This window comes from Podarcis erhardii (assembly GCF_964252035.2).
Source record: "Podarcis erhardii genome assembly, chromosome: 6".
NCBI lineage: Eukaryota > Metazoa > Chordata > Lepidosauria > Squamata > Lacertidae > Podarcis > Podarcis erhardii.
In genome coordinates, this window is record NC_138510.1 from 28648521 (window position 1) to 28673190 (window position 24670).

The 24670-nt window shown below is 44.3% G+C and overlaps 2 protein-coding genes across 5 annotated transcripts in view; one reads left to right on the forward strand and one right to left on the reverse strand.

Annotated features, from left to right (window-relative positions):
* Positions 1–24670, reverse strand: part of TGIF2 (TGFB induced factor homeobox 2) — a 377907-nt gene that overhangs the window by 285894 nt on the left and 67343 nt on the right. The gene's annotated exons all lie outside the window — the stretch shown is intronic.
* The window catches only part of DLGAP4 (DLG associated protein 4), a 330460-nt gene that overhangs the window by 261553 nt on the left and 44237 nt on the right, over positions 1–24670 (forward strand). The window contains exon 1 of one of the 4 annotated variants that reach the window (XM_081867588.1): positions 16290–16536. The exons of the other annotated variants lie outside the window; for them this stretch is intronic. Coding sequence (XP_081723714.1) covers positions 16506–16536 — 31 coding nt within the window. The 5' untranslated portion in view covers positions 16290–16505. Of the gene's footprint in view, positions 1–16289; positions 16537–24670 lie in introns of those variants that run through there. 4 annotated transcript variants of the gene reach the window in all.

Here is a 24670-nt window from a genome sequence, read left to right on the forward strand (position 1 = left end):
AAAAAATATTCTGAATCTCAGAAGCCAGAACAGCAAGAGGGATTGCTGCGCAGTGAAAGCAGCAATCCCTCTTGCTGTTCTGGCTTCTGGGATAGCTGCGCAGCCTGCATTCGCTCCATAAGACGCACACACATTTCCCCTTTTTAGGAGGGGAAAAGTGAGTCTTATAGAGCAAAAAATACGGTATTATAGAGGAGTCTTTCTCCTCTATAGTGGTACCTCGTGTTATGTACCATCCCCCTTATGAATGCTTCAGGTTATGTGCTCCACTAACCCGGAAGTAGATGCCCCTTGCTGCAAACTTTGCCCCAGGATGCGAGCGGAAGTCACACTCCGGCTGTGCGGCAGCAGCGAGAGGCGTCATTAGCAAAAACGCGCCTCATGTTACAAGCCATTTCCGGTTACGAATGGACCTCCGGAACGGATTAAGTTCGTAACCAGAGGTACCTCTGTATTCCCTTTATGCCACATTGCTAGGCGCTTTCTGTTTCAGTGTGGCATAGAAATGTTTCTTTTCCATACCCTAGTATGAATATATCTAAATGGGATTGTTTGATTGTAGTGATATCCTAAAGGAGTATATATAATAACTCCTCCTCATGTACTTGGGAGAATCATAGAACTGTGGATTTGGAAGGGACCCTGAGGATCATCTAATTTGACCCCTTGCAATGCAGGAATATGTACCTGTTCCATACAGGGATTGAACTTGTGACCTTGGCATTATGAGCACCACGCTTGGTGTTATGATCCGGCCAGCAGTGGTTTCAAATCTTATCTTGTCCACCATCAAGGGCTGGTTTCCTAGGCATGACAAGTTTAAAACAATCTTGGAAACTGACTTGCTGTTAATACAGGGTCTGTCGAAGATTTTAATCACCACTTATTGGATGCTGATGAAACTTCATCACGTAGCTAAGCTAGCAACAGCACGTGACTTTAAATGTTCGTGAAACAGCTGGTCAAGTACTATATGATGCCAAGAGGTCTCTCTTTCCACCCGTAATCCTCTTACTCACAGCAAAGGATTCTTTTTTTTCCCCACAGATGGGGTGGGGCCACACACACAGCAAGCTAAGAGCCCAGTCCTTGCTTCATTTTGTCTCTCCAGACAATAGTTGGGTTGGGTGGGTGTGCTTTTCCGCTGATTTCATTTGGAACATCACCGAGAAGTCAGTGCTAATGGACTTCTCTCAGCATCCCACCTTAGATGTCTAGAAAGAGACTTAGCTGTGAGTGTCAATCTGTCTCACTTAGCAAAATGTCAAAACATGGCCAAGATGTGTCATAAGGAGGGACTGTTACAAACAATTTCTTTAAAGACGATGACATTTTGAAGCCTCTTTGCATTAAACACTGTTTGTAAAGGAAAGATAGCAGACTGGTACTTTGCTGACATTAAATATATACGGTATATTATTAGTCTATATTATTAGTATATTATTAGTATATTATTAGTCTGTCATTACCCTTCCCCAACCTAGTGCCCTCCAGGTGTCTTAGACTTGAACTCCCATGAGCCACAGACAGCATGGCCAGTGGTCGAGGATAATGGGAGTTATAGTCCAAAACATTTTGGTGGGCACAAGGCTGTGGAAGGCTGGTCTAAACACTTTATCAGAATTACAGTCCTATCTCTAGTCTTGTTTATCTAGTTCATTTTGTCCTGTGGGAAATATTCATAGGACTCCAGGCAAATGCTGCAATCTTACACACATTTACTTTGGAATTAGCTCTAGCAAAGAACTTCTGTGTAAAAATGCAAAAGGATCAAGCTGTTAATTACATATTTCCTGTTCAGCACCCACTCTGCCCAGTACAGTCCATGTAAATGACACTAGATTAGTCCAAGGATTCTATTATATGAGTGTTCCTCAAATCTAGTTCTCCTAAACTCAAAGGTGTGTTTAGCCTTTCAAATACTTTGACAGGATGGCATCCTTCCTACGTCTCCCTGTTCTTCAGAAGACAGCTTAACCTGAAATATTTTTCTTCCTGCATATGTAATACGACGGTTGCAATTGTCACTGTGCTTGCGTGTTTGGACGACTGCATTAAAATTGTAGAGCATATAATTTGTGATGTTGTGCACTGAAAAGAAAGCTGCTCAGGCTGCAATCAGCATGGGATTTGTGGCTTTTGGGGATTTATGGCTTGTCTCGTGAAAAATAAATTGCACTTGGCAGTGAGATATAAATTCTGATGCTGTTAAGACACTGTTCTGCTCTTTCCTTTTGACGGAATAGGAAAAGGATTTAAATTCCTGTTGGCTGAAGACATCAGCCTCATGTGCCCCCGACATCTGAATAGACTCTCTTGGCGTATATTAAATATTGGGCTGCGTTAACGAGCTCGCAGATTGCGCTACAATTACACTTTCAACATTTTTTTTTTATTTTTTCAGCTACAATGACAGCTTTTTGTAGGCTGAGATTTCTGTCGTTTGCAGGCAATGACTCTGGCCTTTGAGAGCTGCATAACAGGCAAAGTTCAGCTAAAGGGTTAACCTTTCTAAAAGTCTGCTGGAAAGCTTTCTTGTTGTTGTTTAGTCCTGTCCGACTCTTCGTGACCCCATGGACCAGAGCACGTCAGGCACTCCCGTCTTCCACTGCCTCCCGCAGTTTGGTCAGATTTGGAAAGTTTGGAAAGCTTTATATTATACCTAAAGGGGATTGACACATGATTACACCTATCCCAGTGCTTCTCAGGCAGTGACAGTGGGCTTGGGGGTACTTTCAGATGGGCCTTAGCACCACAGATTCCTCCTCCTTACCCCCAACCCCCACTGTTATCCCTGTGCCATAACAGTTTGTTTAGACCAGTGGTAGCACCAGCAAATCCTTACATGCTGAGTAAAGGGGGCCAAGTTCAGGTAGGGGGAAGAGGGAAGGGAAGTTTCCCTCCTCTGCAGTAGAGAAGCCAAAGGACATGTGGAAGGAAATTAGAAAGTGAGAAACGAGATCACCATTCGTTATTGTTGCTGATGTTGTTAAATAAATAAAATGGGAACAGAAAAAGAGGAGATAAGTGGAAAGCTATTATAAGAGGGATAAGTGACTATAAAAGAACCAGGGTGAAGGAAAGAAAGTTAAGAAGAAGAAGAAGAGGAGGAGGAGGAGGAGGAGGAGGAGGAGGAGGAGGAGGAGGAGGAGGAGGAGTTTGGATTTGATATCCCGCTTTATCACTACGCATAGGAGTCTCAAAGCGGCTAACATTCTGCTTTCCCTTCCTCCCCCACAACAAACACTCTGTGAGGTGAGTGGGGTTGAGAGACTTCAAAGAAGTGTGACTAGCCCAAGGTCACCCAGCAGCTGCATGTGGAGGAGCGGAGACGCGAACCCGGTTCCCCAGATTACAAATCTACTGCTCTTAACCACTACACCACACTGGCTCTTAAGGTTAAGGATATAAGAAGCGCCTGCTGGATCGAGCTAAAGGCCCATCTAGTCCAGCATCCTGCTCTTGCAGCAGCCAACCAGATACCTGTGGGAAGCCTCCAAGCAGGATCTGAACACAACAGCAGTCTTCCCTCCTGCATTTTCTAGCAACTGGTATTCAGAAGCATATTGCCTCTGACAGTGGAGGTAGAACATGGCCACTATGGCTAGTACAGTGATACTTGTCGAACGGCTTGGCTCCCGAACAAATCGGCTCCCGAACGCCACAAACCTGGAAGTAAGTGTTCCAGTTTGCAAACGTTTTTTGGAAGCTGAACGTCTCACTCAGCTTCCGTGGCTTCCTATTGAGTGCAGGAAGCTCCTGCAGCCAATCAGAAGCCACACCTTGGTTTTCGAACAGTTCCAGGAGTCTAATAGACTCCCGGAATGGATTAAGTTCAACAACCAAGGTACCATTGTAGTCATGGATGGAGTGTGGGAGAACATAAGGTACAAGCAGTGAGAAGGGGAGAAGAAATTACAGGATATGGGTAAAAATACTTTGAGAGGCACGTGGAAGGGAAAGGTCATTCATTTCCGCGTTGAGGCCCTGAATCAGCAAATTCTGCCTAAAATGGGGAGGCTGAGTCTCAACATCTCCAGAGCAAATGTCGGTACTTAGCATGATGAAAGCTGAGCTATGGAATTCCTTGCCACAAGGAAGGAACTTTAGCAATTTCCAAAGATGGATTAGATATCAGGAGAAGCTGTTATCAGTAATTGTCAGATGATTATGCCAGTCTCTGCCTCCATCTTGTCACTGGCTTAGCCCTTGAATCACCACTTTGTGACTGGCGGGCCTTAAGTAATTTTCAGCCGTTTCAAATGGATCTTGTGCGTAGAGAATTTGAGAACCACTGATCACTCAAATAGAGCCATGGGAGGGGGGCTAATCAAGGTGGCTTTTGCATTCCAACAACAAATGCTAGAATTCTTCACTCCTGCTGTGACTTTTGTTCTTGCTGAATTTCTCATTGGTTCATTTGAGTTTCTCTGTCGGTCTGTCTCCCCTGGCTTAGCATCTTTCTTTTGAGGACTGTGCCTCCTGTTTGCTGTGAACTAAGATATGTTTGTGTGTGTGTGTGTGTGTGTGTGTGTGCGCACACACACACACACACACACACACACGCTGAAGGGGCAGAATCTTACAGCAATCATAATAAGCAGCCCAACATTCCTGTTCTTTCTGCAAATTCAAGCTTGGGTTACATATTACATGAAAGTTAGCACCAGGATTGACAGCTACAGAGATTACTGCCTGCCCTGGATAGTGCCTTAAACAAAGCTTTTGTACCTTGGCAAATTAAGGGGGGGGGGACTGGGACTGGGACTGGGAAGGGGAATACAGCCAGTCAAATCTACTCATCTACTTGGCAGGCATTCTGCTGTCAGCCTATTTGTATCTCCGGCTTTAATAAAGACATCCAGAGTTCTCTGCACTTCTGCATTTCGGAGTGGGGGAATAAAGAATAGTTTTGATTTTCTTTCCTCAGAACAAATAGATGTATGTGGTGGCATTTGGGGGATCCTATCAAAATAGCTTAGGCAGAAGGTGTTGATCCCACATAACTGGATGCAAGTACTGGGACTGAGATAGTTCTTATAAGTTGCCATTCTGTATATGAATTCCCACCCCCCACCGGAGGGGGGGGTTTTGGCTTGATTTTTTGGCTTCATTTATTTATTATAAATTATAATGTAACTTCATAGACAAAGAATAACTTGCCACTGACAGAGCACAGCTCAGTGGTTATCCATGAGATGCTAAAGTTCAACAGAGAGGCCCATTACTAATCATATCAACCAGCTCTGACCCCACATCACCTTCCGTGTCTGTAATAATTATTTTTCCCCTGTAAGACTTTCTACTTCTTTTGCCCTAGATTCCATTTCCAGAAATAGATTTCTCTGGAAGTAGGCAGGGGATTGTGCAGTTGGCATGTGTGGTTTGTGGGTAGGTGAGTACTCATTTGCAAGGCGACCTTTTTGATTAATTCTGTCTCCAGTATTTGTGTGGGAGAAAGGAAGGCAGGGAGTATTAACACATAGTTTATATTGGTATAGATAAAGAAGAGCTGGTTCTATTATAGCTATGTACCTGTGAGAGCAAGATGTATATTCAGCCCATGTTCTCTACATGCATCAAATTTATTTCTCCGGACCAAGGGGTTGATTGTATAATTTAGTCAGACAAGTTTCCCCACATCTGGGTCGATAAACAGAGGCAAGCTGTGATTTGTTAGTGAGTGAAGGCTGCAAATCAGTAGTCCCTGCCTAGGAATGCTTCTGCTGTAATGTAGCCTAAATATTTCTATGCTTTGGCAATGCCTTTTCTGTGTACCATTTAAAGTACACAGAACCCTTTAGGAAAGGGGTGGGGAACCTCAGGACCAAATGTGCCCCTCCAGGCTTCTTTACACAGCCCTCAGCCTTCTGCCCAGGCCACTAGGCACAACAGCCCTGCTCTTCACCCTCCCTGAGTACTTTTGCATGGCTGGAATGTGAACGATGGTAATGTCTCTTGCTTGCGCAGATGGAGGAGGATGGTGCATTGGCTTGTGTGTGTACAAACTTCTAGCTTTTGCATGGCTAGAAATTAGCTTAGTCTACAGTGTTAATAAGGGCCACACCCTTTGCTCTGGCCACTCCCATTTTGCCTCTAGCCCTGCCCATCACTGGCACACAGACACCAGAAGGTGACCCCGTGTGCTGAAACAGGTTTCCTACTGTGCCTTATGAAAACAGTAATTTACAGACAACAATATCTATTGTGCTCATAGGACTAGTTCGAACCAATGGAAACTTCCAGCTTTGGCAAGGATTGTAAAGCATTTTGTGCAAATCTAAATACCTGCATAAATGATGAAATGATGATGGTGATGTCTTGTTGTTCTGGGATGAAGCCTGCCTGATTGTGGTTGATATAGTGGCCAATAATTCTACTAAGGTGGGAGGTAAGGACAACAGTGGGGGAAATTGTGTCCTGGTTCAAAAGAGCATGTTCTTATGGTTGGCTGGTTTTTGTTGTAATCACTTCTATCCACACATAAGGCAGAGGCTTCTCCTGTAAAATAGCATTAGATAGGACACATGGGCATAGCCAGGATTTTTGTTGGGGGGGGGGGCAGGCTTTTGTTACGAGGGTAGAACCTCAGATTTGGATTGATTTGGATTGGTTTTTATTTATTTAGGAGGGCAGCTGCCTGTCCCCTGTCTCCCCTTGGCCACACCCATGATAGGACACCTAAGTTAGGCAAGACTTGCTTGTTATACAATAAATAAAGCAATAAAATTCCCGGATGCACCCAGAGGCTTTGTAGAGCACTTCATGCATATGTCAGTTCTGGCATTCAAAGTCTATGTGCCAGATCTCCAAAACCCTGAGCCGAAGTTAAAAACCCAACACTCCAAAAATGTTTTGTGTTCTCACATTTTGTCAGGGGTGGGTTTTGTTTTTGTTTTTTTAGAGTAATGTATGGGTTCCACAAGCACAAGGATTGCACAGACACTTAATATTGACTTGTGTTGACTTATTCTAATTCTGGCACATGTCAGCTGTGTCTTAGCAGTCGCTTTGGCATGCATCTTCTGTTTTGCTGTGAAATTATCTCATATGCATTCCAATCTCTTGTCTCCAGCCTGCGCTGCCTTCTGACCATCTGGTTGCCTAATGTTACTCAATTGGTCTGTTACGTTACCCTGGTGGTACCAAATGTCTTTGAAGTAACTAGAAATCTCCCAACCCGTATAGATCAGATTTAGGAGCTGGTGTTGTGGGGCCTGAGAATCACATGCATCTGGGTATTTGCTGTTCTCTTTGAAACATTAAAGTTGTGGTCCTGGGTGTAAGTCTCATAGAACCTGGTGTTACTCGCTTCTGAGCAGACCTGCATAGCATTGTAGTGTAAGGTTTTGTTTTGTTTTTAAAGAGCGACTCAGTGTTCTCTACTGTACACAGCAAATTGAGTTTTCCTTCATCTGCCTGATATTTGGAGAGGTGGGAGCAGAAATATCCTAAGAAATACTGGCAGGACTGGCAGCCCTTTCTAAAGATGCCTTTCTTACATCAATTCATTCTTTTGTGAAGGTGGGAAATGAAATGATGACATGTATCAATGGAATTATATGATGATCTTGCTACAGCTACTGAAGTCTTGCTATATCTACTAAAGGGTGAGACTCACCTAACCAGCCCCCTTAGTGGAAACCCTGCACAAGGACTTCCACTTGCACAAAGGGGCTTCTTCCTCTCTCCTTTCCCTATGCACCCCCTGGAATTGGTTTAGGGAGGGGGGTCTGGAGCACCCCAGAGCAGCGTGTAGAGGAGTCATTCTACCTGGCAGGCTGCAGTGCTTACACAGATGGAATGTTTGGAAGAGCACAACATTGAGTTCTGCCCAAAGCTTTTAACATAAGAAGAGCCTGTTGGATCAGGCCAAAAAGGCTCATCTGGCCCAGCATCCTGTTCTCACAGTGGCCAACCTATAGGAAGCCAATAAAAAAACCAGGACCAGAGTGCAACAGCACTCTCTCCAAAAGCAATTCCCAGCAACTGTTACTCAGAGGCATACTGCCTATGACAGTGGAGGTAGAATGCAGCAATCTTGGCTAATAGTGGCTAGGAATTTGTCCAATCCTCTTTGAAAGCTATCCAGTCTGGTGGTCGTCTTGTGGGAACCAATTCCATAGTTTAACTATGCGCTGTGTGAACACATAGTTCAGAAGAAGTGCTATTTTTCTAAAAAAAGAGGTGCCAGAATTCACCATGAATGCCTCCATCGTTCTCTTATAATGGCAATGGCACCCAACTGAAAAATGCCAGAACTAATCCAGCTGGGGGGAAAACCCTGGCTATTGCTACAGAAGAGGAGGCTTCTGTCAAGGACACCTTGCTCAAGGATGCCTCCCAACATGGCCAGCTGGCCCATGAGTTGGGGTGAGGTAGTCCTCAGGCAGCAGAGGCCCTGGAAGTGGTGCACCCACAGACAACCCATCTGCCCTACCACTGGTGGGGTAGCAGCAGCAGCAGCACTAGGTTCCAGCAAAAGATCTTGCCAGAACCCACCACCACTGCTTCACAGGCACTGCCATGTAACCCAGGTAAGGGAGGTGGAGGCAGTAGCACCTCAGGCGGCAAAACAGGATGTGCTACCCCTTCCTCCCCAAGCCCTGGAGTCAGCACTAGAGACAGTGGTTGCTGTGCTGAATAAGGGTTTAACTGTACTCTTAAGTTCCACATAACTCTTCATTGGACAGAAGCACTGGTGATGAATCTCGGTCTGGAAAGTTCTATGATCCATGAAAGCACTCACACTTCTATTCAACTTGAGTTTCCCTGTTAAATATAACTTTCTCTAACTTGGATCGAAGTATTACAGCCTACTCTTATTATGAGTCATGATCACAGAGTGTCTTACACCGTACAACTGTCTATATTGATCACAGAATGGTGTCACCCACGGAAACACAACAGAGATGTTCTTACCTTCACCCCAACTCATCTTCAGATCCTTTCCCACATTGTCATGTAAAAAGTGAGTAGTGATTCACCACAGATGCTCGGACAGCAAAATCTAGAACATGTGTGCTTTGTCTTCAGGGCATGCAAGGATATTGCACTGCAATAAAAGCATGAAAAGTGTCTCTGATATACTTCCAAGCATGTGGGCCAAACCTAAAACTGATCACACAAGGCAAGAAATAAAATGAACATCCATTATCTTCCATACTGGCATGAAGGGGGGGGGGATGTACATTTTCAGAGATAATATTGGCATAACAGCAATGGGAGAGGCAGTTTATGTTTATCTACCATGGAGTCAGGAAAAATTGTTATGCTTAAAAGTACCCATAAGCCAAGAGGATGGAATTTGAGATAAAAATATTTTAACCAACAGGACTTCCCCTGTTGGTTAAAATATTGATTATTGATTTTTGTTGATTACATTATTGTTAGGGTACAAGAGCAGGCAGAAGCCTTGCATAGCAAATGGAGCCGAGACGTAAAAGCACATGCTGCAAAGAGCAGGCTAGATCTATGCTCTGAACCTGTTTTGATGGAGAAATCATAACCCCAGCAAATCCCATGAAAGTCTGTCCTCACCAAGGCTGATATTCTACTAGCATCATTTCTGAAGTGCCCCGGTTGGACAGTACATGTTCTGAAAGTTGCATCCTGCTTACCACCACCTTTATGCATTTCCACTGTCTTTCTGCCAGCTCTAGCTATCGAAGCTGGTGAGCCCTATCCTGTTTGAAAGGGGTCATGTCTCAAGAATGGCAGAGCTATTTGGCAGTGACCTTGGATACCTCAAACTGGTGGCATTTGCACGGTTAGCCAAAGAACATGGAATCATGAAATTGTAGAGTTGGAAGGGACCCGGAGTGTCAAATAGTCCAACCCCTGCAATGCAGGAATCCTGCCCAGAGCCATTCCTGGATGGGCTCAAACCACCAATCTTCTGGTTAACAACCAGACACACTGACCTATTGCACTACATGTGGGGAAAGGCAGTGGCGTAGCGTGGGTTGTCAGCACCCAGGGCAAGGCAAGTAATTTGCACCCCCTAACCTGTGGATTTGCGCCCCCTAACCCGTGGATTTGCGCCCCCTAACCCTAACCCCCAGATGTTGCGCCCAGTGCGGCCAGCCCCCCCTGCACCCCCCACGCTACGCCACTGGGGAAAGGAAGCAGGAGACTGCGTGGATAGGACTCGGTTGACTGTAACTGACTAAGCCATAGTCTGAATAGACCCACTGTAATTGATAGACTTAAGTTAGTCAAGCCCATTGATCTCAATGGATGTACCCTGAATATGACTTAAGTCAGCTACGTCCTCATGTGAATTGGCCAGCACAATGGCATGCAAGCCGTAGGGAACAAGCTGCCCACTCTGTGCTCAGAATAGTTACAATAACCCACACAGTCTGTAAAGAAGAACATGATTATTCTGAGCATTTAGGAATTTGGGAAGCTGCCTCTTGCAGAGTTAAGACCATTGGTCCTTGAGCACGATATTGTTCTCATTGACTGACCCTAGGTCCCCATAGTTTGAGAGAGGGACATTCCTGGCCATAGCTGGAGACGCTGGGCATGGAACCTGGAATCTTCCACATGCAAGGCAGACAAACTGCAACTGAGCTACAGCCCTTCCACAAAGAATTAGTTTACACAAAAGATATCAACAAGAATCACTGATACTATTCTTCTCTAAATGCCTTCCCCTTTAAATATCTGTACAATACGTATTTGTACAGCTCCTGAGATTATTAATCATTTTTACATAGGCAGAAAAGAATGGAATTCATGTTTTTGCATTTTCTTCAGAGGCTCAAAAGACAGTATAATCATTCTAGATGGCTCAGCCCATGCTCCAAACTGATATATTCTCGTCCATAACAATAATAGGATTATTGGATCCCAACCAAGGATTTATATCTTGCTATTTAATTTTTCAACATGAGGTCAGATTGATTAATGTGTATTAGACGCATGGATGGAATCTTGAGATAGTCCAAGGAACAAATTCTGAGTGCTTGTCTTGAAAGAGACTCGATAGTCTCTCCACTGTGTGCTGATCTCCTTCCCTTTAAAAGTCAGCCCTCACACATCTCTGCAGAGCAGTAGTGCATCAGTGAATCATAAATAAATTACAGAACTAACTAGCTATTTTTGAAGAGCATGCAGTTTAGGTAATGCATATGCTTCCTCCCTAATCCAGTTCAAGGAATGCGATTGATTGTCAAGCCCACTTGACAGCATCTGGAAAAACCATCTTCATTGGTCATGTTTCTGTCTGAGATGTTCAGTTCTGCTCCATCAGACATTTGAAGAAGGCTATTGGTATATGCTTGATTACGAGGTCATTTCACCCATTGGATACCTCGCTCCTATTAAGTTTCATCAGAAGGTTAGATGTGACTTCCAAGGTCAGCAAGAGGACTGTGCCAGCCCATGGATTAAATAAATGTAGTAGAAACCACAAGAATGGCAAGAGTATTTATGAGAGGTGCACATTTGCTCTGTGTGCACTCTGAATTACAAGGCAAATGGGCTGATTGGATGACATTTCCACCTGCCTGAGTCAAAGTGTGCCTTTCAGCAAGATGCAAGTCAGTTCAGGGACTCCCTCAAGTCTCAAGTTGTTCTGTGGTCTCCAGCGTCCAAAAAATCCTGAATTTTGTCACTTAGAATAAAGCTGCATATATTTTTTTAAAGCAAAACCAAGCCGGTGAATGAAATGCTAAGCTTGAGTGGAGAGATCTTTTGTTTTGATGGACAGCTCTAGGTTTTCATTGCAGTGAATTGTTTCCCCGTGGCATGCCAATTACCGTGATTTGGGAAATAGATGTTCTGCCTGGGAAAAGCAGGGTGTGCAGAAGAGCAGTGGACTATTGGCATCCTTCTCAAATCACTTTCCCCCCTAACAATTAAAATCAGTTCAATCACCTTGTTTTTACACTGCTTATATTTTCTCCCCCATTTGTGTCAATCTGGTTCTTAGTCTGCAGACTTTTAGGAGAGCTCAGCATAGGGTCACCCCACTTTCCCTCTCCCTCAGTTCAGTTGTAGAGCTTTTTGTGTAATTAGTTTCTTTTTATTCTAATCACTTTCTGTTTTCCAACAAACACCTACTTTATTTTTCATGCCATTTGTTTTCTCTTATTTTTCCTTAGGTTAGTTTGTGCAAACTTCTCGCGAGTCCCCACATCTCTTTGTGTGCATGTGTTTTTCTTTCCACCCTCACCCCCAGTTTTAACTTACTTGTTCAAAGTTTTATACTCCTCTCTTCATTTTAGGGTACCTGTAATTTCACTGTGTTGAATCATTGCTGTCCGGTATTAATATTTTTTTATTAAAGTTTTCTCCCGCTTTTAAGTTTGGTGCTCTTTCCCCACTCAAGTAAGCCTGCTTGTCCCTTAAAGCTCATTGCCAGCCAATTATTGCCCATAAAACGCATGGAGAGGTTAAGTAGTTTCTATTTTATCCACCCCAAAATAGAAAAGTCTTGTCCTTGCAGGAGAACCACTCCACCTATAACATGCTGAAAGATGACAGGCTTCATCTCTTGAAATAAAAATTTAAAATACATTGAAATACACTCACAACAATGGACTAATTTATGTAAAATATATTGCAGCCATAGTGAAAAATGTATGCTTATCTCTGATTTAAACAAGACATAGCTGAAACAGATAATCTAAAAGCAGAACATTATCGGGATATGTTGCATTTTATTTCTGCAGCACAATATAAAGTACGTTTTATACTGCAAGCAGCTCTAAATTTATCTTAATGGGCCTTTTAGTTATACATATAAAACCACCTATCATTTTACTTGCATATAGAGTACTTTACTTGAAACCTACAGTGCAAACCAATTGCTGACAGTTCAATGACCACTAGCCACATTCCTCTTATATAACTCTTTCCATTTTGACAACATGCCCATTACTGTATTTTAAATTTATTATTGTAATGTTTCCTCCATGGAGATCTTCTTGATACACAAGAGCATTTGGAAAACAACCCCTCCCCTTTTCCAAAGTCAAGGAGTCTGTGCTTTCAAAGCAAATGTGGAATCCTATGTACACCTACTTGGACACAAGGCCGACTGAAAACTGTAGGACTTGCTTCTGAGTAAACATGCATAAGATCAAGCTGTACCAGAGCGCTGAAGAAATATCCAGTCTAGAAACTTGTGCTTGATTCTGCTTTCAGTGTGTCTGTTCTGGATGCTAAGGCACTACGGTTCCATTGAAAAATAAGTCAGCTTTTGTGAATGTTCTATAGTTCACTGTGCAAGCATGGAATTTTGGATCAGACTACAGTATAAACTGCTTATAAAAGGCCATTATTCTTTCCAAGTTTTTGTTGTTATGGTTACAAAGACAGGGGAAATGCGGGCAGAATTCTCATGATAGCTAAGTGCCTTTCTAAGCCTTGAAAGAGGAACCTCCATGTACAGAGGCAGTACAGTATAGGTATATCTGAATGTCAGATGCAGAAACAAACAACAGAGACTGTGCTCAATTTGAAAGCATCCAGAGCCATTGGATTGACTTCAGCTGGAAACATAACGCTGTACTTGGTTGGCCTTGGACAGAGCAAGGCAATTTGTATTTTCTTCCTCTTATTGCCTTGCTTATTTGGAGGGTCACCTAGAAAAGCATTTTTGTTTCCAGCTGAAACTAACTCAGTGCCTCTGGATGCTCATTAAGTGAACTGCTGTAGGTTTTCAGGGTCTGGCTTACTCCCCACTCCCCTCAATCCTTCCTTTCCTTAGCAGAGAGATGGCTAACCTGTGGCCCTCCCAGCTGTTGTCCATCATCCTTGGCCACAGGCTATGCTGACTAGAGCTGATGGGAGCTGAAAATTCAGTGGGTCAGCCTCCCCAGCCCTACTATGGTGTGTATCCAGCATGTTTACTCACGGAACTGTCTGAAGAGATGCCTGGCAATGTTAAGGCAGCAGGAACTGAAGGTTTCTTGTTCATTCATTCTATTTTTAACTCTCCCTTTCTCCACGGAGGTCAAGGTGCCTGTGTGGCTTCCCTTAACTCACTGTAATAGCCCTGTGCAGTAGATGTTGACTTGCCCAAGGTCATACTGAATGCTCTGACTTTTTAGAGGCCAGATTTGTATACCTCCCCCCACAATATTTCATTTCTTAAAATGTATACACGGCTTGACTTGGTTTGTGGTTTTTTTGGGGGGGGGTGTTTTTGTTTTAAAAAAAGAGCCCTCAAAGCAGTTTGCAAAAAGAAGCCAGCAGTAATCTTGTGCCTTGTTGGTAAAACAGGGGTTGCCAAGGTGGCGGCCAGATGTTGCTGGACTACAACTGCCACCCTCCCTAACCATTAGCCTTGCTGGCTGAGGCTGATGGAAGTGGAAGTCTCATCAAGTGAGGAGCACTCTATTTCACTCTCATTCCTGCTTGATGGTTTCCTATAGGTAACTTGCTCACCAATGTGAGAATAGGATGCTGGCCCACATGGGCCTTTGGCCTGATCCAGCAGGGCTTTGGGGTCCAATGATCTGGAGGGTCACAGGCTCCCTACTTATGCCATAAACTCCAGAGATAAACTGCTAGTATAAAAGTATTTTAATAATGATAGCCTCAGGCTATCCCATGGAAGGGGCAGCCACAGGGCACAAAACTGTGCCTGAAATTTAATCCACACAGAGATGAGGCCAATTAGACTCACCGGCATTGGGGACAATGAAGCTGGCACCATCCTCCGCCCTTGGTTTTGATGGTAAACTGGGGTACCAACTTGAATAAAATATGGGGGGGCAGATAAGCCCCACCCTGTATGATCAATCACAAAATGTGGTGTGCACACACCATTTGAATGGCAATAGCCAGTGGCGCTGTGGGTTAAACCACAGAGCCTAGGACTTGCTGATCAGAAGGTCAGCGGTTCGAATCCCCGAGACAGGATGAGCTCCCGTTGCTCGGTCCCTGCTCCTGCCAACCTGGCAGTTCGAAAGCACGTCAAAGTGCAAGTAGATAAATAGGTACCACTCCGGTGGGAAGGTAAACGGAGTTTCCGTGCGCTGCTCTGGTTCGCCAGAAGCGGCTTAGTCCTGCTGGCCACATGACCCGGAAGCTGTACGCCGGCTCCCTTGGCCAATAAAGTGAGATGAGCGCCGCAACCCCAGAGTCGGCCACGACTGGACCTAATGGTCAGGGGTCCCTTTACCTTTACCTATAAACTGGGGGGGCTGGCCCCTCAAATACTTTATTGGGGGGAGTCAATGGGATCTCAGCTCCCACGAGTTGGCTCCTAGGATGGAAACAAATGGCGTGGGAGCTGCAGGTGGGAAGGAGGGCGCCTGCTCTCGGCGGCTGTCCTGGAAGCAACCAAAGATGGAAAGCATCCCTCGGCTAGATCCGGAGCTATTTCAGGGCTGCTTCGGAGTCGCGCGTGGTTCTTCCCTCCGCCCCGATTCTTCCCGCCATCGGCATCTTCGCCGCGCTGCCAGGAAGCGCCCCTCCCTTCCCCTCCCCGGGGGCGCGCGCGCGCACACCTGTCGTCCATCTGCTCGTCCTTCCCGCCCATCCCCGCCCCCGCGGGAAGGAAGCCTCGCGAAGCTGGCGCGCGTGTAGCGGGGCGCCGGTGGGTGCCCACCCGGGCGCCACACCTACCGCGGCGGCGGGGGAAAGAGCCTCTCGCGAGGCCCCCACCTCCTTCACGCGCTCTCCAAATCTCTGCCCCCCCCCCCACAACACACACATACTCCTCCCCACAAAAAAAGGGGGGGGACAGGGAGCGCGCGAATGGGCGCCTTGTGAGCATGTGCGGAATACTAGCTGGAACTGGTTTCGCGGAGGGCGCTTGTGAGCTGCAAGGAGCGGCTGGCTGGTCCTGCGCGCCTCGCCACAGCCGACGAGGCTCCGGGCGGCGCAGCAGCGCCCTCCCCTCTCCTGCCATTGGCAGCCCCGGCCAGGCTTCCTTCCCCCGCCGTCGGGAGCGGCTGGGTGTTCTCCTCTTCCTCCTCCTCCTCCTCCAGCCCGGCCTCCTCGGTCTTCTCAGCCCTTGCGCCGCGCCGCCCGCAGCCCTTGGCCGCCTTCGGGGCCTGCCTCCTCCGGTCTCCGGGCGCGGCCCGGCGAAAGTGGGCGTGGCGAACCCGGGGCTTTCGCAGCCCCCCGACGCTCCTCCCCTTGGAAGTACATAACGGGAGCGGATGGGGCTGGCTGAGTGAGGGAGGAGGGTGAGTGTGCGCGGCCAAAGCTCGCTTGCGCGGCTCGGTTACTTTGTGTCTTTTTCCAGCGTCGCCCAGCAGCCGCTGCCCGGATCTCCGCAGGGCAGGCCCGGCCCGGCTCTGGTCTCTCGCCCGTCGTCCACTCCTCCTCCTTCGCCCGGGAGCTGCTCGCTGCTGTTGTTGTTGTCGTGTGTTTTTTCTCAATGAACAGGGCGAAACCCGGCTCTGCCCTTCTGCCGTAGTGCGATTCCTTCTCTTCGCTTTCAAGGCGAAAGGAAGAACAGTCTTCTCTCCTCTTTTCTTCTCCCTCTCTCTTTCCCTTCTTTCTCCCTTTTTAGCCCCCCCCCCCCATCTTGTGTCATGGCTTTGTGTCTGGAGCTATTTAAACAATGTGAGTGTACTGATTTGTGTGTGGGCTTTTTTCCATTATGGCATGCAAATCTCGGGAAGGCTTTGCAAGCGGCCGCTCAAGGTTGTGCTTCATATATATATATATACTGTATTGTTTTCAGTTTGTCGGGCTGTCATTTTGAATGCATCCGTTCTGTGCATATATCGCATAATGCTCTAGCTGTTAGACCTTTAAATGCAAAAAAGGGGGAAAAATCATTCCCATTTCCTGTTGTGAGCGAATTGCTTTCGGATACAGAAGTGCTCCTAGTAAGTGGGCGGGTGCTGAGGGTAGCCTGCTTGGATGTGGGAAAGGCTTGGTTTTTTCAATGGCTTACCCGCTTCCCTTTTTTCCTGCCTATCCGGTTGCATTTTCAGCTAAATCCTGAGCTTGAGTGGCTTGTATTAATGGGGGGGGGGGAGGCGAGGTTGATGGCACATATGCCCGGTTCTCCCCACTGCATGGCTCTGTGCTTGATCAGAAATTGTTGTCACTTTTGCTGAGATATATTTAGTCTACTCGTGGCATTCCAGATCATGACAGGATATGAAATCACTTTCCTATATTTATGCCATCCCAGACTAAACGTGAGCCATATGCGCATTTGTGTCTGCTGATGTGAAAAGACACAGATTGGGGGTTAATCATCTAGTTTTTCCTTAATAGCACTGCTGTTAGTTGAGCATTTGTGTTATCTTATTAATATTTTAAAAAATGGTTACTATAAGTTCTAATATTTTCCATGTGTGTGACATAAAAATTGTCTGGGCACAAACTGTGCAAACCTGTACAGTTGTGATTGAGATGTATCCTGTCACAGATTGCTGCTGAAGGCTGCTAGGAAACAGGGTGTTCTTAATGGGTTGGGGGGAAACTGCTGATTTAAGGCTTCTTCACATCACATATTGCCTAAAGCCACAAAGTAGTAGGAAAGGTGACATGAAAGGACACCCTCTTTCCCTTGTAGAACTGAAAGAACTTACAAGAAATGAACTCATTGGGGATTTCTTAAGGAGCCCTAAGCAAATATAAGGATATATTACAGATATAAAAACCAGTGGCTGATAAAACAAGAAATTTTCCATTGAGATGCCCAGTTATCTGAAAGTGTGTGATTTTGCCCTTAAGCATGTGGCTCAGGCACTGCAAAATTAGAGAGTACTTAAAAAAAAAAAAAAGCTTTAAATGATGATAATATGACAGAATTAATGAATGCATGTAGACTTGTGGGTAGATATATGAGTAAAGTTTTTACAACCCTAACACACCTTGGAATTCAGTTTCCAAATATGGTTTGCTTATTTTTCCTCTCCTATTGTGAACACATCTTCCACCCTGCCAGATCTTTATTCATTATGAAACAAATTCCTGGGTACATAAAGTGATGCTAAAATTAAACTGCTTGTCCTGTCATCAGTATACAGCTGCATAGAGGGACATAAAAAGGTCTGGAGCCTCTTCTCTCTTTCTCTCCTTAGTGAACTATTTTCTCCCTTTTACTGAAGGGAAACCTGTCCTTGCTTTGCAGTCAGCCCTTTCCATCCCCGGGGCTTGCCTATGTGAAGTGGTTCCCAAAAGAAAATAGCCTCTTGACAACGGCAGCAGAAGGTGTTGCAATGACATACTGTGTTTATAGAGGAAAGTATGCCTGGAGTGCTGCTTATTTTGAACTAATGAGTCCTTAATTGGCCAGAATACTTTATTGCTTGGTAATCCCTGGCCTGGCTTTTCTTCATGAGATGCTCACCGGAGGTAGAGAATTGCTAAAGTGACGCTGGGCTTGCAGAATGGTTTTATTGTTGTGTATGAATGCAAAGCAAAGTAATTCAAGGACCTGAGTGTGTTCTTACTGTAAGGAAGCCAGGTGGTGTGCCTGAATAGGCAAATAATCCTTGTGGCATATGGTAATTGCCATGTGTAATGGACTGGATGTCCCTTATGTCAGTAGAGGCAATTTCAGAAAGTCCCTTATATCATAAATGTTAAATCTGACAAAAGCTGCAGTCGTCTTTGCACTGACACCTTATGTGCAAGAGAATACCTGAGGACCAGGAAAAATTAGCAGAAAGAGCATATGTAGCATGAGACTCTTAATTTCAGGGTCATGAGTTTGAGTGCCACATTGGGCAAAAGATTCCTGCATTGCAGGGGGTTAGATTTGGTGACCCTTGTGGTCCCTTCCAGCTTGACAATTCTGTGATTCCATGCTGGGGCCCTCATTTTACCCCTGCTTCTCAAGCCACTTGGGTGTTTGTGCAGCCTCTGTGCACTCTCCACATCTCTGGAGAGTTGGGTAACCCTCTGGAGCAAATTTCAGAAGGGCTGTAAAGAGGAGGAGAGGAAGTCTGCTCACACATGGTTGAATAGTCATCCCTTGTTGAGAATCTGAAATTCTTAGCAGAAATACTATAGAAATGGTACAATTGAAGCTAAACTTAAAACTTTGTCAGCCTTGTAAACTAAGTGGAGTCAAGCTAGGTCAGCATTTGAATGGGGGTTAGTAGTTATCTCATTGCTGCTGTACATTGTATTTGATTGCATCATGTGTTGAGATATAATGGGCAGAGTTCGCCAAAGAAGCTCTGTCTGACTTCAGCTTTTGCAGTGGGTCTTTCCGCACTCTCCTACCCTGCAATTGGATTTGAGGGGAGTTGAGAGAACCCTCAGAACAGCATGCAGGAGGGAAAGAGGGGGGATAATTTCATGCACAGTCAAAATGGTTGGAAGAGCATGATATTGAATTCCACACTATGTTGGAAACTGCCTGGTGATTCCTAAGCAATAAAAGGCTGATTTATATATTTTGGTAAATAGATACTTTGAGGAGACTGTTGCAGAGTCATAAAGTGATATTGGTGTGTTGTGCCACTCTGCAGGTAGAGTTACTACTTTTGCCTGAAACTAAATTGGTGACATTGAATGATAAGTTTATCCAAAAGTTCAGGATACTTAAAGCAGTACAGTATTCAAGTTTTACTCAGAGTGGACCCATTGAAATTAATGAACCAAAGTCATGTTCATTCATTTCATTGAGTCAGTTTTGAGTAAAACTAAGTTCTGGCTAGCATATGTAATACATATTATTTTTAAAAAACCGACTCATGGTCTCATGCATTGTATTCCATTCCTCTTCTAAATTTTGGTGTTGATATTCTTCAGCTGGTGGTGTCCTGCAACTTTTTCTGGCTGAGAGAAATTTGGTAAAGTTGGGGAAGGACACAACAGTGAACTCCTGGGAAAACTGATTCTATGTTGCCCTAACTTGTGTTGTGTGGATAGATCAGCAATGGGAGGGGGGAGGCTTTTACGAGAGCCCTTTGCTTATACAGTACTGAAGTCTGTACCCATGTTTATTTTAGCAAATTGTTGTCATGCGGGGCAACAGAGAAGGCAAGAAGGCTTGTTGTAGATTTTCAAAGGCTGGTTCATCTTGCTATGTGAACTGTTTTCTAATGTAGCTTACCAATTCTCTATTAGTTGTTACCCATATATACATTTGTCTTTTTAAAGCCCATGAACCATTTAAATTGGCTTGCAAAATTTAAAATCACAGTGCAATAAAAAAATGTAATACAGCAATAAAAATACACAAATTAAACATTTAAACACGTTAAACATTTAAGCACGTTAAAAGGCAGCTGTGTTGGAGAGCACAGGTAAAAATGACCGTCACAAATAATACTGCTTTCCAATATGAAAAAACGTCTGTGACTTTTGCTGGCTGGTAGAGGAACCCATCTGCACTACACAGAGCATGGTATTCCACAATACTGGTGCAGCCAATTAATTTTCAATAAATAATTTCTGTCTTTAGCAAATGCAGTATTCATTTCTGGTAGGAGATCTTAGCCAGCTCACCCCCTCAAACTAATACAATAAAAAATAATTTCTGTTAGAAACTACTTTACATGTGGCTACCTAAAACACACTGCAGATTTGAGGCATTAACGTTGAAACCAGATAGGAAAAGAGAGCTCCAAATTGTATTCCTAATTCAACTAACAGACAAGATGCAAGAGTTAATGGACTCTCCTTCTCTCTCTCTCCCCCACCCACACACTTAATTTTTGCTAGGGTGATTACCAACAAGTTTAGTGCAATATACTGTATCTCTTATGTCTGAACAGAATTTTGTTCAAAAAGGTTCAGAATTACCTGTTCCCCTTCCCCCACAAAAAGCCGCACAACCTGTGGCAAATAAGATACAGGCATGACCAGATAAAAGCTCCATGAAGCTGGAAAGGGGTCTCTGAACATGCTGTCAGATTACCTTTAAAAACCCTGAAATAAAATATCAATATTGCTATCCTAGTCACATTAGTTAACGGACTCTGCAACTATGTTCTTGGTTCTACTGTACTTTGAAAGGGCTTGTTGTAACAGTAAAAGGTGCACTGGTTCACTTTACACGAGGGATGGGGAACTTGTGGCTCTTCAAATACTGCTGGACTGTGTTTCTCATCATCTCTGACCCTTGACCGTGGGACGGTTGAGAGTCAACCAGTGAGAGCTACAGGTTCCTCACCTGTTTCGTGCTAAAAGATGAGAAGGTGAAAAGTGTTGTAAAGAGGGGTCTGCTTGATTCCTCGTTTAAAAACTCACTTTATCTAATAAACCCATGGATATCCTTAGGCACACCACCTATTCCATTATGTAGAAATATAAATGCTGGCTTATTTCCCAGGCCCGTTGAAATATTTGCTTTAGAGATTATGTGAAGTGCTTTGATTTCTCTAAAGTGTGTTGTTGTTGTTTGTTATTTGTTTGTTTGCATTGAGGCCAGGAGATGGCAGCTTGTTTGATACTGTCGACAATGTTGTAAACTTTTGCTATCACACCTTCAAATAACCCTAAAGCCTAGACCTAGAAATTTACTTTAAAAGTTACCAAGGCCCTGATTCATGCATAGAAGAGGGTCTGTTTTATATGGTAGCCCAAAGGCAGAGTTGTCTAGTGGTAATGAATCATATCTGAAAGCCGCCGCCCCCCCCCCCCCCCCATTTTTGTGGCCCTTCAGTGGATATCAGTGGGAATGACTACTATATGTTTAGCCATATCACAACCAAGCCATATAAGTGACAAGGAAAACCATTTGAGGATAATGTCTCTGCAGAGCAAATCATGATTTGCAAGGTGGAAATGGGGCTTGGTTCTCCAGTCAAAATCATAAGCTTGCGCTGGGATATATTTTAAAAATATATCCCTGCATGTGAAAAGCCATGTTAGAGGGAAATTTAAGATTATATCCCTTCTCCCTCTTGTGTATGTGTTAAGCAGAGAATCCATTTGTGCCGAGGAGGACTGATTTATTTATATTCTGCCTTTCATCATAAGAGCTTGGAGCAAGGCACAATTAAGAATTATTACAGATCAAACAAAATATGCAACCAGGTAAAATAAAATAAATGTGAAATTGCCAAGCCCACCTATAAAAATTCCAAGATGGACATAGCCATTTCGAAAGGCTTAGGTAAACAGCCATGTTTTGAGTCGCCACCTGCCGCCTGATGTGGTACAGCCCAGACACAGGGTTCCCAGCACTGGCTTCTCTGCTTGTGAGAATTCAGCCTGCGGAAAGTCTGTTTATAGGGATTGGCTTGTGGATAAATGGGTGAGGCCTCTGAGTAAACTGCAGTTCCTTGACTCAGTCATGAAAGAACTTGCAGCTGTCCTCAGTTTGCCAGTGCACCTGTTCCTCTCCTTATACTGTCTTTCACTCCTGCTCAAATACTTCATAATGTGCAAGGACATAAACTACCTGACTTTGTGCACTAGCAGTTTAACTCATTGTCTCTAATGAGAGACTCTAAGCAATCCCATTTACCCCCATTTGCATCTCTTGCAGCCAAGCCTTTGGGCTGAGATTTCACTGTTGTTGTTATGAGGCATTTACAGATGAACCTTTTTTAAAAGGGGGGGACTGATGTTTGTGCTTATATTCACCAAGCCACTGTTAGTAAAAAAGGGAGGCATTCTATGTGGCTGTGACATAGTGCTAAATAAATCTTTTAATGATGGTTCACACATTCCTGTCCCCAGAGGCAACATTTTTGAACCAAACTGCAGAAAGACTTCTTCTGGTTGTTGTCCCTCCCACTTCTGTTCTTTATGTCTTCATGGTAGCAGCTTAGCATTTATTTATTTATTATGGTTTTTGCTTCCATGGGCTGAAGCAGCATAATTGGATTCAGTGCGGTGCAAATCGCTGCAAATATGTGAGCTGAAAGGATGAAGTTTAGACAGTGTGTGGCCTTGTTTCATAAGTCCACATTTGGTCATGAAGATATTTGGTGAATTTGCCTACAATTGCAATTTCCAGGAAGGAAAAAAGAAAATAAGAACCTTGCTGGAATCTTTCTCTGAAAACAGACTTGCTGTCTGGAAAGAGGACAAAGCGAAGATGGTTTTTCAAGGCACAATGATCAGGGTCTCCAACTTCGATTAGTGGCATAAAAACCTTTCTAGCTGGAGGAGTGGTTTACCTAAAAATTGCGGATTGTGCGGATATTGACACCTCTGCTATGTGGCAGAAAACATTATGTGCCATTAATTTCCGTTTGTTTAAATGTGTTCTTAAACAGTGTTTGTAAATGTGCTGGTTTAACGAGGAGACTGGGAATTTTGCCTGATCCACTAGTCATGCATTTTTAATGAATGATGGGCACTTTGTCTCTGATGAGCAGCATATTAAATCAATCTGCAGTCCTATTTAAATGGGAGTGTAGGGTGTGCAACAGTAGTCTCTCTTGGGGAGGAAGGACAGCAGATCCTGCAAACTAGAAGTGCTTGGGATACAAAGTTGGAGGTGTGTTTTGATTGAGTTAGTAATTTTGGGCAGGGCCCCAGTATGACAGCAGCAGAGCAAATGGGACTAGGAAGCCTTTCAAAAGGCAAAACCAGCCTTGTTGCAAGAAAACTGGTTGTGATGAAAGCCAATAACATGGGGCTAACTATTATGTACTGTATTGCTAGATTTGCAACATTTCTTTAAGAAAAAATGGAAAATAAACTTTAAAATAGCAGCACCATTTACAATAATCTTGGGGAAATTTGGATTAAAGGTTCTAGGGTGGTGATGCCAGATTACCCTTTGTTTAAAAGACTAATCCAGACTTCAAATGTATCCTGAAAGGGACAGAATCCCTGTGAAACCATGCAGGGCAGGGTAAATAACCCAGCTCCTAACTACTTACTTTAACGCATATGGATCACATGAATATTCCCTGAGAGGGGGAATATGCCAGTGTCGGATAGGTCCAAGGGCAAAAGTAGGCAGAGCAATTGATTTTGAACACTAGCTGCTTTCCATCTAAGGAAACATTATCAGAGTTTAAAGACATATTGCAGTCAGGCAAAACCCTTAAGGAAGGTGCAACTGGAGAGAGTAACATGCAAACGTGTGCTATTCTTGGATTATGTCATGCTTAAGTTACAGGGTGGGTGGCGTGTTATTGCCCTACTGTCTTCTAGTTAGGCCACCCCACTCTCTCTGGGTGATTGACCCCCCCAAAATACTAGAAGTATGAAACGCCACTGACAACACAGTCTGAAGAAAGCAACTGTATTAAGTACTCCCTCAAGGTAAAAAAAAGTCTGTGTTGTAGCCATGAGTAGGTTTGGTTGCCTGGGATAAGTGCTTCTGAAACTGCCTTGATCTTTCATACTGCAGCTCTGTTTCTTAATTTTTCCATAATGCATGCTAAATAATTCAGTGTCTTTTATCAGGAGGAATAACCTGAGAGAACTTCTGTTCTCCTGCAAGCTAGCTTTCAAGTTTGCCCTCTGATGTGCTGCAGCAATGAAGCAGTAATGGGCTTTGATTTGTGGAGTCTTGCCGTGGTCCGTGCTGTGAAGCAGGAGGAGGAATTGCTGTACCTGTGTCAGTCAAAGTGCCTTGGCCTGCCCTGTTGCCGTTTCTTCATATCAAGCCGTGCATACAAGAACAGTTACACTTATAACCCTGCTGGCACACTCTGGGCTAAGCCTGTCAGTTCCCTTTATGTCACTAGAAAGATAGCAAAAGAAGTCACTCCTGACAGATTGATTTTGGTTGGGGGAAAGAGGAGAGAACAAGGGACAGAAAGAGCAGACTTTCTCAGCCTGCACAGGAAAATAAACCCAACAACTTCATACT